We start from the raw sequence: 18,139 nt of genomic DNA, 5'->3' as shown, positions 1-18,139 counted from the left end.
AAATACAAATGCATAATTCTTAATATCTAAAGTGCTGAGCAATAAATGGTAAGCCCATCCTGCTGCCATACAGGAAAATAACACCCCTTTAACCACTACGTAATAAACAGAGCACAACATGCAGGTCCTAGACACAACTCACAGGCTTAGCCCTTTATTTTCTAAATTGTTCTATAGTGGTAAGCACCTATATTATTGTTTGCAGGAGTCCCACTACTTATCATATTCAGCTTCTCAGTCACATATCGTGTAAGTCATGTGACTGGGTAAAAAGTTACATATAAAACTAGGGCCACATAGAGAGGGGTAAAAGGTCAATGTAAGCTCGCAAAGTTTTGCTGCTAAGATTGCAACTAATATTAGTGGCTATAGTGGCACAGAAATCTGGCAGGTTAGAATTTCTGTAGGCTGTGGTGTTGTGGTGACTGAAGCAAAAAAATAGCATCCAGCACATTCTGTGGCATAAAAAAAATCTTTCGTTTGTTGAAACATCACCCAAAATAGTGTACTCGCATCATTCCAACCCTAGAAAATGCTGACCCATTTAGGGTGTTTCTTTTATCAAGCACCCTTTAAGGCAATGTTTCAATTAACTGAAGATTTTTGTATGCCGCAGAACGTGCTGCATTGTATTTTTCTTTGCTTCACTAAGTTTGGTTATCTCACCTCATTGGAGTGAAGGTTCCGGGCAGATGTTAGGAATATGACTTTGCGCTCCTCGGTTCGTGCCGGGCAGCCGAGGAAGCGCTGAGTTTGTCTGTTGTTTGCAATGAATATTGTCTGAATTGTGTTTTACTTTCCAGCCACACCTGCCTTGCCTGTCAGACTTCTGTCGGTGCAAGGGTTACTGCACTGCTAGATCTGTTCAGCTGAGCTTGGTGCTGGGATCAGGGCTGCTCCAATCAGCTGCTGGACCTAGTCTCTGATCCTGGATAAAAAGCAGTCAGCTCCTCACTTCCCTGCTGGCTATTAGTTGTTACTAGTCCCAGCTCCCCTGCTCCTTTCCCAGCGTTCCCTCTCCTATACCCTTGCTATTGCTCTGCCCGTGTTCTGACCTCTTGCTTGACATCTGACTATCCACTCTCTTTCTGATTTTGTACTGCGTTGTCTGTTTGGTTTTTGACTCGGCTAGCTGACTATCCTCCATTGTGTTTTGTTTGTCGGTCTACGTTTGTGTGTTCACCTACTCAGTGTAGGGACCGACTCCGTGGTTGTCCGTGACCGTTTAGGGTCGTCTGTGGCAAGTAGGCAGGGTCATTGGTTGGGGCAAGTTCAGGGCTCACTGTCTTGTCCGTGTCTCCCCAGCCTGACAGCAGAGTTGCAGGCATTGGAACGGTAAGCTGGCCTTTTCACTTATTTTCTATTGTGGTGTCGTGGACCTTGCAAGTCACAACATGAGGCTAGGTTTACATATCTGCCAGGGCTCCCGGGTTTCCGTCTGAGAGTCTGTTTGTCACCATAGAACAGAGCTGGACAATCCATTTAATATCGGACTAATGCAGATGGATACTTGACAGATCCCATTGACTTCAATGGGGTCTATCGGGTTTTTGCCTGGTGTCTATTTATTTTCCAGGATTTGAGTGGACAAAAAAATGCTGCTTGTCGTATCTTTTCCCACTTAAATCCTGCAACATAAACAGAACTTTTAATGGAGCAAACTGAATATCTAACACTGCAAGATTATGTTGTACACCCAAAAACTGCTGCGGACCCCAAAGCTAAATGTGGGCATACACTTTCAATAACTGTGAGCCAAACAATTGTTCGTCTGACAGTTATCTCTTCCCGCACACAGGAATATTTAGCACGGCCGAGCGTTTCTGTGTTCTCTATGGGAAGCGGATGGTTAAAGGGTGGCCCAGAGAGCAAAGGGGATTGGCAGTATTTTCCACCATCTCCACTGACATCTGTCAGCGCTGTGTCAGGAAAGCCCCATACATTGTATACTGACAGCCAATCCGTTCATCCGATAAAATTATAAAGTGTATGGGGGACCTTAAAGGCGAAGTCTGGCGAAAATTTTTATTAAAGTATTGTATTGCCCCCCAAAAGTTAGACAAATCAGCAATTGGTGATTTGGATAAATTTTGAGGGGGAATACAATACTTAAATAAAAATTTTCACCTGAATTCTCCTTTAACAGGACAAAAAAAGACAGAAATCCTCCTTGCCTCACATGTCTTGAAGCAAAGATGCAGAGCTTAAAGGGGTTGTCCGGCGATAAAAAATTATTCACAGAATAACACACATTACAAAGTTATACAACTTTGTAATGTATGTTATGTCTGTGAATGGCCCCCTTCCCCGTGTCCCACCACCCCCACCCGTGTACCCGGAAGTGTGGTGCGCTATACATTACCTGTCACGTGCCGACCACGGTCTCCGATCCTCAGCAGTGAAGTCTTCTTCGGGAGGCCAGCGGATCTTCCCGAGTGCCGGCCGCCCTCTGCAGCGTCATCCGAAGCTCAGCCGCGATTGGCTGAGCATAACTGTGCTCAGCCAATCGCGGCTGAGCGGCTGATGACGCGGCCACGTCATCAGCTGCTCAGCTGCGATTGGCTGAGCACAGTTATGCTCAGCCAATCGCGGCTGAGCTTCGGATGACGCTGCAGAGGGCGGCCGGCACTCGGGAAGATCCGCCGGCCTCCCGAAGAAGACGTCACTGCTGAGGATCGGAGACCGTGGACGACACGAGATGCGGTGAGTATAATGCACCACACTTCCGGGTCTAGCGTGGGTGGGGGGAAACACGGGGAAGGGGGCCATTCACAGACATAACATACATTACAAAGTTGTATAACTTTGTAATGTGTGTTATTCTGTGAATAATTTTTTATCGCCGGACAACCCCTTTAAAGTCTGTCAGCATCTCCACTGACCTGATCAGCGGTGAACTCCACTCTGCACGGCATGATGAAATGCGCATGACCCCAATTGGCTCCGAATCAGGATTGCACAGATTTCTATCGCAGCGTGTTTATAGCCATGGATACCCAAATGTCTGGGTGCAAAATGGAGTCAGTGGACATGTTGACAAGTATGCTTTAAATCCTCCATAAGCTCCTAAAGTTGTTTTGAGGACACAATAAATTTATTATTTCATATGCAAAAAGGCACTGATGGTTTTAGATTACCACCATTACACTACATGCTTTAATGTTCTATTCACGCAAGGGTTCTCTTTCAATGCCAAAAAAAGTAACATTATAAAGACTGGAAAAGATGTAAATACAATAAAACCCATGTTGATGGGAAAGAGAACTCTGTGCTGCAAATTATATGTTCTGTAAATTGCTGGAACATAAATTATACACCAAAAAGACAGACATCTTGTGGCATTTTAAGACTGCATGACGTAGAGAACTGCATGGAAGCTTGTTACTGAGAAAGGACAGAATCACCTCGTTTCAAAGATCCAGCTGGAGAAAGACAGAGTCACCAGATGTTGCTGCTACGTGCACAATACCACACAAAAATATACTCCCCTCATCTGAAAATCAGATGAAGGTGAATATTGTTCACTTTACTCAATGTGCAGAGTAAGGGTATGTTCACACTGAGTAAACCAGGTGGAATTCTGCGGCAGAAGCCCTGCCGTGGAATCCCACCTGCCTTGGCGAGCGCTACAGGTTAAACTTTATGCATGATAAGAGAAAAGGAAAGACTTGATTATGCCTCATTCACACATTCAGTGATTTTCAAGATCCGTGGATGACGTCTGCTAGTTAGCTCTGTGGTCCGTGGAAAACTTTTTGTGATAGCATTTGTTTGCAATCCATGTCCGTTTTTTTCTGCGGATCCATTAAAATTGTCCATTGCTAGTTATAATAAAGTTATTATGACATCCCTGATATCACATCCATGAATTTCACGAATTCACAGGCCGTAACACTGTCTGTGATCACGGATCCGTGATCATGGACAACTCCACGGGACAAGTGAATACGGCCTTAACTTTTAGGCACAGTGTAGACCCTCTGGAGGAGACAGACAGACTCAGGATGCATGTATACATTCCAGGCTCTTTAATGCCCATAAATACTATCTAAATCCTGTCCACAATTTCTCTGTTCTCTTTTTGGTATCTCTGCTGCTATAGATGGAATTCCCCTAGCAACAAGAGGTGAATAGCAATTTTCAGAGACAACCAGTGGCCAATATATACTATATGTATAATACTATAATAATATATATAATACTATAGAGCTTGTTTTCTGGGGTAAACTGACAGTTTTGGCCAATAATTGATTTACATATATGATAGTGTTTCACATTTTTTGCAGTTTTTGAGAGTAATAACTTCTTTTTGTTACATCCTGTTTATCACAGGGAATGCTGTAGTTGTTTATGTACCATTTTAGGATATATGACTTTTTGATAGAGATAAGCGAACCTCGAGCATGATCGAGTCCATCCGAACCCGAACCCCAACTTTCGGCATTTGAATGACCGCTGGCTCTTTAAATACAGGACCAGAAGCCCAGACCAGGATGTGATTGGTCTGGACTCCTGAGTCCTGATCAATTCACATGTGCAGGCTGCAAGCCGGGTGGCAGAGGCACCTGCCACTCAGCTTGAGCCTGATACTACTCAGCTGAGCATACAATGCTCAGCTGAGCCGCCGCACGTCATTGGAGCCCGCGGCGTCCCTGGTAACCAAGGATGCCGTGGGGTCTCCGTGACGTCACCCGGCCCCGGAGAGGAAGGCGGCGCTGCGCTCCGGCCAGGACAGACGTCGCTGGAGCGTGGTCGGGTAAGTTCCTGACATTACCCCCTCCTCCAGGAGGGGCCTCAGGACCCTTATTTACTGGACCAGGCTTGGAAGGATTCCATGCATGATATTGCCGGACCAGCAAGGGAGCGTGCATGTCTCTAACTGAAACCCATGTGCGCTCTTCTGGTCCAAAGCCTCTCCAGTGGACAAGATACTAAAGTGAGCCCTGGACCCAACGTGAGTCTAGAATTTTCTCCACTTCATACTCCAACTCACCCTGGATGACAAGTGGAGCAGGATGAGATGACGGAGAGACCGGCCGCACATACTTCTTCAATAGTGATTTATGGAATACTGAATGAATTCGAAGAGATGTAGGCAGTTTCAATCTGAAGGTGACAGGATTGATTACCTCCACAATAGTATATGTCCCAATATATTTGGGTGCCAGTTTCCCTGATTGCACCCTCAATCTCAGATTTCTGGTTGAGAGCCATACCTTATCGCCCAGTACATAATGATGGCCAGATATGCGTCTTTTATTAGCCTGTTTTTGGTATGATTCTTGGGCTTTAACCAAGCTCTAATGAGCTTGGGCCCAAACTGTGCACAGTTTTGAGTATATGGCTTCCACTGAGGGATTCACCGATTCGGCGGAGTGGGTGGATGAATACCTAGGGTTAAAACCATAATTACAATAAAACGGCGACATGTTAATGGAACGTTGTACATGATTCTTGAGGGCAAATTTGGCAAGTGAAATAAAATCCCTCCATCTGTCTTGAGCATCTGCCACAAAACACCTAAGGAATTGTTCTAGGGATTGATTGATCCTCTCAGTCTGTCCGTTGGTTTGAGGATGGAACGCAGATGAGAAGGACAAAGAGATCCCCAGCTTACCACAGAACTCCCTCCAGAATCTGGCCACAAACTGAACACCCCTGTCAGAGACACAGTTCTCAGGGACACCATGTAAATGATGTTGATGAACAACGTGGCTAGACTACAAGCGTTCGGAAGTTTACACAGAGGTATAAGATGGCACATCTTAGAAAACCTGTCTACCACCACCCATATTACGGTTTTCCCCTTAGACAGTGGCAAGTCTGTGACAAAATCCATAGAAATGTGTGTCCAAGGTCTCATAGGGATAGGTAGAGGGTGAAGGAGACCCTCAGGTGGTCTACGAGGAACCTTGGACCGAGCACATGTCTCACAAGCATCAACAAAAAGTTTAACATCCCGGGCCCATGAGTGCCACCAGTAGTGTCGTGAAAGCAAATACTTTGTGCCTGCCACCCCTGGGTGACCAGCTAAAACCGAACTATGAATCTCCTCCAAGACCCGGAGGCGAAGATTCAAGGGGAACAAATAGAAGAGATTCTGGAGTATTATGGGGTGCCAGGGTCTGTGATTCCGTGATCTGTGTCACCAAGTCTGGCTGCAGAACTGATACAACAACACCGGGGTTTAATATGGTATCAGACTGGTTCCTGGGAGAGCTCTCAATGTCAAAGCTGCGCGATAAGGCATCAGCCTTGACGTTTTTGGAACCAGGCCGATACATGACCTCAAAATTGAACCGCGTGAAAAACAGGGCCCATCTAGCCTGGCGTGGATTGAGGTGTTTAGCACTGTCCAGATACACCAAGTTTTTATGGTCTGTAAGCACTTTCACCTTGTGCTTGGCACCTTCTAAGAAGTGCCTTCATTCATCGAAGGCCATCTTAATGGCTAGTAACTCACAATTGCCAATATCATAATTACTCTCTGCTTAAGAAAATTTTCTAGAAAAGAATGCCACCGGACGCAGGTGAGTAAGAGTGGCTGACCCTTGGGACAGGACCGCTCCCACCCCTACCTCCGATGTGTCAACCTCCACAATAAAAGGAAGATCAAAGTCCGGCTGTGTCAGCACGGTAGCCTCTGAAGTCTGTTAAACGCCGAAGTCTGTTAAATGCCTGAATAGCTTCTGAGGACCAGTTAACTAGATCCGCCCCTTTTTTGGTCAAATCCGTGAGAGGTTTGGCTATAATTGAGAACCCCTTGATGAACTTTCTATAGTAATTTGTGAAGCCCAGGAACCCCTGCAGAGCCTTTAGGTTATTGCAGGGGTGGGGAACCTTTTCCATGTCGAGGGCCGATCGGGCATTAATAAAATCATTCGAGGGCCGCATACCATGTGCGGCAGTTAGTAGCGTGGGTTTGCAGCACCCGGGGCAAGGCAAAGTATTGTTCCCCTAGTGCCCCTGCTATTGTAGTTAACCCCCAGTGATGCCCCTGCTATTGTAGTTAACCCCCCCAGTGATGCCCCTTGTAGTCTAGTTAACCCCCAAGTCATGTCCCTGGTAGCCTAGTTAACCCCCCCAGTGATGCCTCTGGTAGGTCTAGTTAACCCCCATCAGGCATGTCCCTGGTGGCCTAGTTAACCCCCATCAGGCATGTCCCTGGTGGCCTAGTTATCCCCCATCAGGCATGTCCCTGGTGGCCTAGTTAACCCCCATCAGGCATGTCCCTGGTGGCCTAGTTAACCCCCAAATAAAAAAAATAAACATCCCACTCACCTTACCTCCGCTCTCACGCTGCCCATGTCCTCTTCTGTCCCAGGTCCTCTGTGCTGGTCTTCTCCTGCAGGCGGCGCGCGATGAAATGACGTCATCGCGCGCGGCTCGCAGGAGACTGAAGACACGCGCCGCTCTGCTGGGGAAGAAGCCGGCATAGACAGCATCCTCCTGTGTCCGGCAGCTGTCACAGACACCGGAGGATGCTGTGTATGCCGGCTCCTTCCCCAGGGGAGCTGCGGGCCGAGGGCCGCATCGGGAGGTCTCAGGGGCCGGATGCGGCCCGCGGGCCGGAGGTTCCCCACCCCTGGGTTATTGGGTCGCTCCCAGTTTTCAATGGCTACCACCTTTAGTGGGTCCATACCAAACGAGTTTGGGGTTATACAGTACCCCAAAAATGAAACCTCTTGGATACCGAATTGGCATTTTGACAACTTGGCACAAAGATTATTAATTCTCAGAAGCTCCATGACAGCACGAACATGTTTAACGTGAGAAGCCCAATCAGGGGAAAAAAATCAAAATATCATCTGGATATACTACAAGAAATCGGCCTAGATGCTCACGGAAAATATTGTTTACAAAGTATTGGAAGACCGCCGGAGCAATACATAACCCAAAGGGCATAACCAAATATTCAAAATGGCCCTCTGGGGTATTGAAAGCGGTCTTCCACTCATCTTCTTCCCGGATTCTGATAAGATTATACGCTCCCCGTAAATCCACCTTGGAAAACCACTTAGCTTCCACTATCTGGTTGAATAAATCTGGGATAAGAGGCAGCGGATGCTGGTTCTTAACCGTAATTTTATTCAGTTCTCGGTAGTCGATGCAGGGCCGAAGACCTCCTTTTTTTTTTGCCGACAAAAAAGAAGCCCGTCCCCAAAGGAGAGGAAGGACGAATATGGCCTTTACGTAAACTATCCCTTATGTAATCCCGCATGGCCTCCCTGTCAGGACATGATAAATTAAAAATACGTCCTCTAGGATATTTTACACCAGGAATTAAATCGATTGGACAATCATACGGTCTATGAGGAGGCAATACTTCTACTGCCTTTTCATCGAACACATCCGCATAGTCAGACAGTAATTCTGGAATCTCTCCCACCTCAGGGGAACATTCTGCCAGAGACACCGAGATACAATGGGAACTACACTCAGGACCCCACCGAGTATGTTCCCTACTAGACCAATCAAAAACAGGGTTATGCAGTTTCAGCCAGGGCAATCCCAGAATCACATCTGACGACAAATTATGCATAAGGAGAAAATCAAGATGTTCCACATGGACAGATCCCACCTTGACTTCCAAGCGTAGGGTTATATATCGTACATCCCCCTGGGCAAAAGGAGCAGAGTCCGCCCCAGTAACATTCACTGGGCACCTGAGCCGCAGGGGACATGCCTCTAAACCGGAAAAAAACATGGGGTTAACAAAGTTCGCTGAAGACCCAGAATCGATCTGGGCGTATCCTGAAACACTCCTATTCCCTATTACCAAAGAAATAGGTAACAACAATTTATTCTTGAAGGTTACCTGTACGCCTGAGAGACACCCTCGATAGTCTCTCAGGCGCTGAAGTTTTCCGGCGGTGATCCTGACCTGGACGGACACTGCCGCACCCGATGCCCTGCCTTCCCACAATACAGGCATAGGTTGTTCTGCAGACGATGTGCTCGTCTGGCCTTGGCGTCAGTGGAGTCCACCTGCATTGGTTCTTCTGGTGTGGGTATAACAGGAGGGAAAGGTTTAGGGTAAGAGACTGGAGTCGCTGAGGTTCTGGGAAGGTCTGGGGTACCTCTCTCTCGCTGCCTGTCTCTCAGACGTCGGTCGACCCTGATGGCTAACGTCATACTCTCTTCGAGTGAGTCAGGAGTGGGGTAAGTCACCAGCATGTCCTTTAGTCGGTCACTTAACCCTGCACGGAACTGGAATCGGAGGGCTGAGTCATTCCAAGTGGAGAGGTCGCTCCACTGTTTGAACTCAGAACAATACTCTTCTACGGGTCGCCTGCCCTGCCTTAACCCCGTCAGCTGACGCTCAGCATTGGTGGCACTGTCAGGGTCATCATATAGTAACCCCAAAGCCCCAAAAAACTGGTCAACTGAGAGTAATTCTGGTGAAGCAGGTGGTAAGGAAAATGCCCACTCTTGAGGTGCCCCTTGGAGAAGGGATATGATAATGCCGACCCTCTGAGACTCGTCTCCCGATGAGCGGGGGCGTAATCTAAAGAACAGCTTGCACCCCTCCTTGAACGCACGGAACCTCCTCCTGTCCCCAGAGAACTTATCCGGGAGCTGAACGGGTGGCTCAGGAGGTGCTGAAGAGGTTACCGTGAGTTGTCGGGGTGTCGTCTCCTGATCCTGAACCCTTACAGCAAGCTCCTGCACCATGGTGTTGAGCCGCTGCATTTGGTCCACGATATTCGACATGGCGGTCCGATTGTCCATGGGGCAATGGCAGTATTTTGGGCTGGCTATTCTGTCAGACTAACACAGACACAACCAGACAGTGGGCCCTGATCTGAACCACTCACTGTTCCTGCCTAATTGCCTAAGCCGACCCTAGGCGGTCGCGAACAACCACAAAGACGTTCCCTGCACTTTATACGTGGTACACAAAACAATACGGACAGACAAACACAATAAGGAGTAGTAATCAAGGCCGGGTCAAATCACACGGGCAACGCAGTACAAAGTCAGCAATCCAAAAGAGTAGTCACAAGTCAGGCGGGAGGTCAGAATAACGAGTCGAGCAGTAAGAGGGATTAGGACGGGAAACGCAAGAATAGACAAGGGAGAGCTGGGACCAGGAGTACACCTAATAGCCAGCGATCAGTGAATGACCGCTGGCTCTTTAAATACAGGACCAGGAGCCCAGACCAGGATGTGATTGGTCTGGACTCCTGAGTCCTGATCAATTCACATGTGCAGGCTGCAAGCCGGGTGGCAGAGGCGTCTGCCACTCAGCTTGAGCCTGATACTACTCAGCTGAGCATACAACGCTCAGCTGAGCCGCCGCACGTCATCGGAGCCTGCAGCGTCTCTGGTAACCAAGGACGCCGTCGGGTCTCCGTGACGTCACCCGGCCCTGGAGAGGAAGGCGGCTCCGGCCGGGACAGACGTCGCTGGAGCGCGGTCGGGTAAGTTCCTGACACAACCTTAGAGTTTTATCCAAGTTCAGCAGCCGCCACTAATCAAATGCCCATCGTTCGGGTTCGGATGGACTCAAACCCGAACCCGGTTCCCTCATCTCTACTTTTTGATCTTTTTCATTTGTTAGAAGTTAAAGGGGAACTCCAGGTAGAGGTAAAAATAAACCTGCTGCAGAAGCATATAGCATTGCTTACCTGTCTATTTCAGTTTTGAAAATACCAAAAATCTATTTGTTTTGGGGGTGTCTTCGTTCTGTATCGTGTGGCTGTACAGAGTACTACAGGTTCCAGAAAGCAATGCTTTCCCTCAGTTGTTCATCACAGTCCTCCACCCTGCCCATTCCCTGCCCAAAACTGTTTCAGAACTTCTAGGCTGTGTTCACACATTGCAGTTTCATTGTGGTACTGAATTATTTGCAGTACTTTATTATTTCATTGTGGTCCCACACACACAGGACTCTGTATGCTCTACCTGTAATACCACACAGTAAACTGTTACTACCTGTAAAGGTATGTTCCCACTGAGTAAATCAGGCGGAATTCCGTGTAACTCCTTTGAGTGGAGAGCAGCAGGGGAGCGCACACTCTCCCATAGACAGGCTATGGCACACTGAGGCAGACGGGATTCTGCGGCAGAATTCTGCCTGATTTACTCAGTGTGAACATACCCTAACACCACACAGCACACTGTATTCTCTACCTGTAACACCACACAGCACACAGTATTCTCTACCTGTAACACCACACAGCACGCTGTATTCTCTACCTGTGACACCATACAGCACACTGTATTCTCTACCTGTAACACCACACAGCAAACTGTATTCTCTACCTGTAACACCATACAGCACGCTGTATTCTCTACCTGTAACACCACACAGCACGCTATTACTACATGTAACACCACACAGCACGCTGTATTCTCTACCTGTAACACCACACAGCACGCTGTATTCTCTACCTGTAACACCACACAGCACATTGTATTCTCTACCTGTAACACCACACAGTGCGCTGTATTCTCTACCTGTAACAACACACAGCACACAGTATTCTCTACCTGTAACACCACATAGTACGCTGTATTCTCTACCTGTAACACCACACAGCACACTGTATTCTCTACCTGTAACACCACACAGTGCGCTGTATTCTCTACCTGTAACACCACATAGCACTCTGTATTCTCTACCTGTAACACCACACAGCACGCTGTATTCTCTACCTGTAATACCGATATTAGAAAATAAAGAACTTTATGAATTTAATTTAAAAAAAAAATTCTTTTCATCTCCACGCACATATTATGATCACGCATCTTTTATCTTTGAAGTTGAGGCCCACAATAAGGACTTTATCCGATATTATCTTACATGGGATATACTGTTTATACCTCAATTTTTGTCCAGGTGGGATTGGCAGTGCTGGCTCTGATCCTCTCTGCCATTTAGCATCATTTAATTGTGTTACTGCATCATTTTTGTGAAGACGCTGCCTTAATTTCACTGCAGACTTTTGCATCAGTGAAGTTGCAGCAGCTGCTTCTGTCTCTCCTTGCCTGATCAGGTGTAGACTAAAGGCTAAAGAGGCCAGTTAGAGATGGTGAATCACTCAGGGGATTGGGGGATCCAGCCAAGCCTCCTGTGACATCATGCCCTGCCCCCTGTCTGCATCATCAGCCTACGCTCAGCAAAAACACACAATGTGAGACAGAGGCATGGAAGATTTGTCTCCTAAGGTGGGAGAGCAGTAGGAGCAGCAGACAATGTGAATTGGCACAGAGGCCATTTTTCTTCACTTCCTGGATGTCAAACAGCTACCTGTGTGGCAGAAACGTACAGATACGGTAATACATTATATAGACACATCTATATAACTTTTAATGTACTTTTAATAGAAAACAAGTTTTCCTTATCTGGAGTTCCCCTTTAAGTAACCAAATAACAGAAATGCTGGAATTTTATTTTATGTGTTCACTGTGTGGGTTGATTGCATTTCAAACTTTTCTTCTTTTTCATGTTAGTGCTACAGCAGCCTTGAACTTCTGTCAGCTTGCTTGTTCATATAATACACAGAAATACCACTGCATGATAGGTATCCTGCTGGGCCCTGCCTACTACTGACATGGCAGATACAGAGGGGCCTTCATTATGACCGCCCATCATCCCTCACATCAGGCTTGTGGTTGCGCAAATGCAGTAGCAGTCTCTGTCAAACCCTTTAGACGCACTATTGACTGTGTTTAATGGTCAAGATCAGAGTTATTAAAAAGCCATAGCTGCCGATTGTTGGTCGTAAGTTACTGCTGATGGCCCAGCATACACCAGGTGTGTATATATATATATATATATATATATATATATATATATATGTGTGTGTGTGTGTGTCTGTGTACACATATATCCACTGACCCACATTTATGAAGCTGCCTGAAACCCACACTGTCTGTTTTTTTTCCCACAGCAACTAATCACAGCTCATATGTTATATCTTAAAGGGGTTGTCCAGTGTTCTGCATTTTTTTAACATATTGCGAGTTGTGCATATAAAATAATAAACATCCTATTCTTACCTCTCTCCGCTCTGCCAATGTCCTGCTGCGGTGTAGCTGGTGTCCCCCACTGACCAGCTGTGTCCTCCCCAAACCAGGTGTAGCTGGTGTCCCCCACTTTCCAGCCTGCTCAGCCAATCACTGACTGAGACAGGACAGCTCCACGGCCAGTGATTGGCTGAGCGGGCTGTCACTCCCAATACGAGTTTGTCTCTGAAGTGCTGGCTCTGCATTCAGCAGGGTACATCGAGGACACAGGAGGACAGCGGACAGGTAAGGATAATATGTTTATTCTTTTATATTCACCAGCAGCAAGATATTAAACAATGCTAGACACTGGACAACTCCTTCAACAAGCTCTAAAACCTGAGCTGTGATTGGTTGCTGTGGTAAAAGCAGACAGTGTGAGTTTTAGGTAGATTGATTAATCTCGACCACTCTGTCTATCTACACTTTTTGGGTGCGTGCACACAACAGAATATGCGCGTAAAGGCCGCTGCGGATTCCGTCGCTGGCCCCTGTGCCATAGACTCCATTTTAGGCACAGACAGATTCCGCCGTCCGTCGCAAGAATTAACATGTCAATTCTTTTAGCGGATGGCGGAATCTGCCAGGCCATAAAATGGTGTTTATGGCACAGGCGGAGACATGCCCGCCCGCATCAGTCTGCCGGCGGGTGCGAGCTGCGGAATGCACAATGGGTTTTCCGTCGCCATTACATAGTGTGCACGCGTCCTATGGGGGGAGATTTAGCAAACAGTCTTACGTAAGAATGATCTATGTTGCCCATGGCAACCAACCACAGCTCAGCTTTCAAATAAAATGATAGCTAAGCTGTGATTTGTTTCTATGAGCTACGTTTACACTGTGTTTTTGCTGTCCGTTTAATTTAAGTCAATAGAGAATGTATCCTGCATCCATTTTTATGATCTGTTTGCATCCCTTTTTCCTAAAAAACAGATATATTAAACGGACAGCAAAAAATGTAGTGTGAGCCCAGCCTAACTGTAAGAATGCTCGATAAATCCCCCATCTATCTTTCCCCAATCTGTAGATAATCCACAGCACTCACCATGTATGTAAAAAAATAGACGTAGAGTGTATTCCAAAAAACTCATAGGTGCATACGAAAAAGACGTGGCTTCTTTTCCATATGCTGCACTTATGGGTTTGTTGGGATACACTTCACGTCTTTTTTTTTTACAAACATGGTGAGTGCTGTGGATTATCTACAATGTATAATATTCCGTCTTAGGTAAAGACCTACTGTATGTCTCCTGGATCCATTTTACAATATCAAGAAGTGCTGCTTGTTTCCTGTATGCTATATATCACCTATTACAGCAGAGTGTTGGTGGGGGTCATGAGTTATCCACAAGGGAAGAAATAAAGTGGGCATATCAGGAGAAGAAGGCAAGTTTGGTAAATGAATGTATTTGCAAAAATATTTAACTGGTTTAGTCTTACATGTCAACTCTGTTAGATGAGTAGGGAATACCGCGTGAGGATCCATTCACACTACAGAATCAGCGCTCAGACTAACATGTCAATTCTTTGAGCGGAAAGGTATTGAGAGGTGCGGAGAACGGAGGTGCGCAAGCCCTTCTATTTAAACCGAAGGAAGGCAGGATTCGGCACCGATTCTGTAGTGTGAATGGGGCCTTAATAAATGACAAAGAGTGGTAAAGTCCACCTGCCAATGATGTAAATATATGTCAAAAAGCAGGAACGGGTTTACATGTCATGGCTGATTGGTACATTTTGGTATGTCTCTACCTTAAACAGAGAGGCCGTGAGCAGTGGACCCCCTGGTATTACATTTATATGTCCTAAAAGGACATGTAGGAAGGGACTGTCTAAAGTAGACAGCCCTATAACAGGGTACGTACTTTTATGTTCTATTATATTGTCTTGTAAATCCTTTCTCATACTGGTATAATTAACTGAATATTCAACAGGAAATTCAACAAAAATGATGCTAACAATTTAACAATTCCTTTATAAGTATGATGCAGTCTATCAGCAGTACTTAGGCTAGGTTCACACTTTGTTTTCCCATCCCATTCACTGTTTCCCTTTTAGTGTGTGACATTTTTACTGAAAGAAAAACGTGGAAAACCATGTGTACCATGTGTACTTCAAAAAAAATTATTATTATTATTTTTTTTTTTTTAATAATATAAGTCAATGGAAACTGGATTTTCCACCATGGCATACAATAGCATGCATTTTGCATCGTTTTTTTCCCTTTAAATGCCCATGTTAAATGGACAGCAAAAACATAGTGTGAACTTAACCTTGAGAGGGTACTCTGGAGATTTTTTTCCTCAAAATCATTGGGAGGCCTTAAGTTATACACATTTGTAAACTACTTCCTTCCAGTTTGTATCAGCTGCTTTATGTCCTGCAGGAAGTGGTGTATTCTTCTCATTATGACACAGTGTTCTCTGCTGCCACCTCTGTATGTCAAATCCCCATAGAAAAACCATTCTGCTCTGCACATTCTTTAACAGGAGTTTTTTTTAACAAATCTGTATAACTTGCTGGCACCAGATAATTTGCAAAGATTTTTTCCTGTGGAGTACCCCTTTAATACATCTACGTCACCATACCGCTTTTCGAAACATATAGACAAATACAAATTTTGCATATGTCACTAGATCATTAGACCCCCCACCCCCTGCTTTGGGTGTCACCATACAAGCCCTCAGTTTTAACCATATGCACTTGTTACATACAATGTTCACCTGTACAATATTTATAGACATCCTAACTCAGTTCTGTACATGTTTACATGTAATGATTCTCTTTCTCCATTCTCTGAGGCTCACAAGGTAGCACAGGTTAGGGAGCTGTACCTTGGGCCATTGACAGGATAACACAGGTATAAGGAGGCTTTCAGTGATCCTTCTCCACTGTGAGGAGACCTGTCCCAAGTCCTCACCATGTCATGAGAGCTCCTGTCACTTCTGAGGGCAGAAAGGGATCACTGATGGCGCTGCTAGTAGTGTGTGTTTAATGTGGGCTACCTTTCAGGTACTTGGTGTGAACTTAATGGAAAGAGGGGTGAGCCATCTATTGGAGTTTCTCTCTAAAAGGACATCATGTAGGTGCTCTCTACCATCTCCTTTAAAAGTCAAAGGAGATTCATTGCCATGTAACTAGACCAAGCACATAAAGGAAAGCACAGCGACCTCTGATAGCCACACTGACTGCTGCATACTGAAGTACTGACAGCACTCCACATTATAGGCAATGAGATCATCCCTTCACCCTACAGTAGGTAATGCCTGAGCCATCATTATCTTCCTCCATATACTGCAACTATACTTCCTATAGGTCTACTATGGCACTGGGTACTGTGGTAAGAGGGCAGAACATACCAGTATATAAGTGGCAGGATGAGGGGTAAGAAAGCCAGCAACACAAAGCCAGCTGGAGGACTGGGCAACTTTCTGTCACTCCAGCCACAGACTAACATTGGCCATGGGACAGATGGGGCATACAGATGGTACATAGCCAGGGAGATAGAGAGCAAAATGCATAGACTTAAATAGAGATAGATAGACAACAATAGAGTGTGTGATAGAATAGATAAATAGCAAAATAGATATATAGACATACATGCATTTAGGATGGATAGATAGATAGATAGATAGATAGATAGATAGATAGATAGATAGATAGATAGATAGATAGATAGAATAGATAGATAGATATGGAACAGACACTACACAGATAGATGATAGAGTAGACAGATATTACACAGACCGTATGCTCCTCTCCATTGTATGTAGTCTTGTCTATATCTTGCATTGTCTATGAGAAGTCCTAGGTGGCGGCTGTGCCCTCCGTGCCCGCACTCCCCGCAGCCTGTGCCCTCTGTGCCCGCACTCCCCACAGCCTGTGCCCTCCGTGCCCGCTCCCCCGCACTCCCCGCAGCCTGTGCCCTCTGTGCCCGCACTCCCCGCAGCCTGTGCCCTCCGTGCCCGCTCCCCCGCACTCCCCGCAGCTAGTGCCCTCCGTGCCCGCAGCCTGTGCCCGGCACTTGTGGCTGTCTGGCTGCCGCCTCTTGTCTCCCGTGCAGCAGTCACTTACGCGCTCTCCTTGTCCATGTCTCTCATGTCTGTGCCGTCACTTCTCCCCCTCTCTCTCTCTCTGTGATGCCGGATGCTCTCCAAATTTCCTGTCAGTGTCCCACTTCCCAGACCCGTTAGCTCCTGTATAGCCCCCTCCTCCTGCCCTTTCTCTTCCAGACACAAAGGGCTGAGCGAGCAGGACGGAGCAGACACGGCCGCTGTCCGGGGGGCTGACACCGTCTCCTCCTCGGGGGCACAAGAACTTTCAGTCACTTTCCTGTCACCTCTATCCAAGCGGGACACGGACTGAAAAATCCCGAATCCACGGACTGCAGCCGGAGCGTCCCCGGAGCGGCTAGGGCAGATACCGCAGCTGTGTGACCGCGCTCCTGGTTGGCAGCATAGCCGGCAGCACGGGGTAGTGGTGGTGCCCGGCAGTGCCCCTTCCACTGATGCTTTTCTCCCTTTGTTCTTCCTTCCTCATGCCATTAGATTGTCTTCCTTTTTTCCGCTCCTCACTTTATTTCCAGGCACTTTGAAGACTCGATGTCTCCCCCTGCTGCCCGCTGCTATGGCTGCCATTATGTGCTCGGGAGTGGAGGGACAAGGGACTTCAGGGAATCCGACTAGGAAGCAGTGTGGTCAACCCGCTGCAGAAACGCAGCTCCCATCATGCCATGGTGGGAGCTGGAGTTTTGCCACAGCTAGAGAGCCACAGAATGAGGAACACTGGTTAAGACCCACAGAGGAAATTCTCTCAATGCATTGGACAACATTGACTGTAGCAGTAATATCCAGAGAAAACATCTTTTTCTAAGGGTAGGTTCACATTATGCAATCTGCGCAGAGAACTTCCCACGGATTCCACTGCTTCAGCTGGGTTCACACTGTGTTTTAATATCTGTTTAACGTATACATTTTATTTTAAAAAAAAACGGATGCAATTGTGTGTCATCCGTTTGGATCCCTTCATCCGTTTTTCCATTGACTTCCATTATTAAAAAAAAAAAGGATTCAAACGGATGCGTTTTTTTTAACGGATACAAAAGTAATGTTGACTATGTTTTTCTGTC

At 46.4% G+C, this 18,139-nt stretch overlaps 1 protein-coding gene across 5 annotated transcripts in view; it reads right to left on the bottom strand.

Annotated features, from left to right (window-relative positions):
- HOMER3 (homer scaffold protein 3) overlaps positions 1–17,640 on the bottom strand; it is a 126,125-nt gene extending 108,485 nt beyond the window's left edge. For 2 of the 5 annotated variants that reach the window (XM_069962258.1, XM_069962263.1), the window contains exon 1: positions 17,086–17,640. Coding sequence is in view for 2 of the 5 variants with exons in the window: in XM_069962257.1 (XP_069818358.1) it covers positions 17,086–17,111 (26 nt within the window). In the remaining 3 variants the exon portion in view is untranslated. Of the gene's footprint in view, positions 1–16,758; positions 16,841–17,085 lie in introns of those variants that run through there. The other 3 variants (XM_069962257.1, XM_069962264.1, XM_069962261.1) reach the window with 3 other exon arrangements.
- Positions 17,641–18,139: the final 499 nt, after the last annotated feature.

This window comes from Dendropsophus ebraccatus, chromosome 3 (genome assembly GCF_027789765.1).
Source record: "Dendropsophus ebraccatus isolate aDenEbr1 chromosome 3, aDenEbr1.pat, whole genome shotgun sequence".
Classification (NCBI taxonomy): Eukaryota; Metazoa; Chordata; class Amphibia; order Anura; family Hylidae; genus Dendropsophus; species Dendropsophus ebraccatus.
This window is presented reverse-complemented; position numbering and strand designations above follow the sequence as displayed.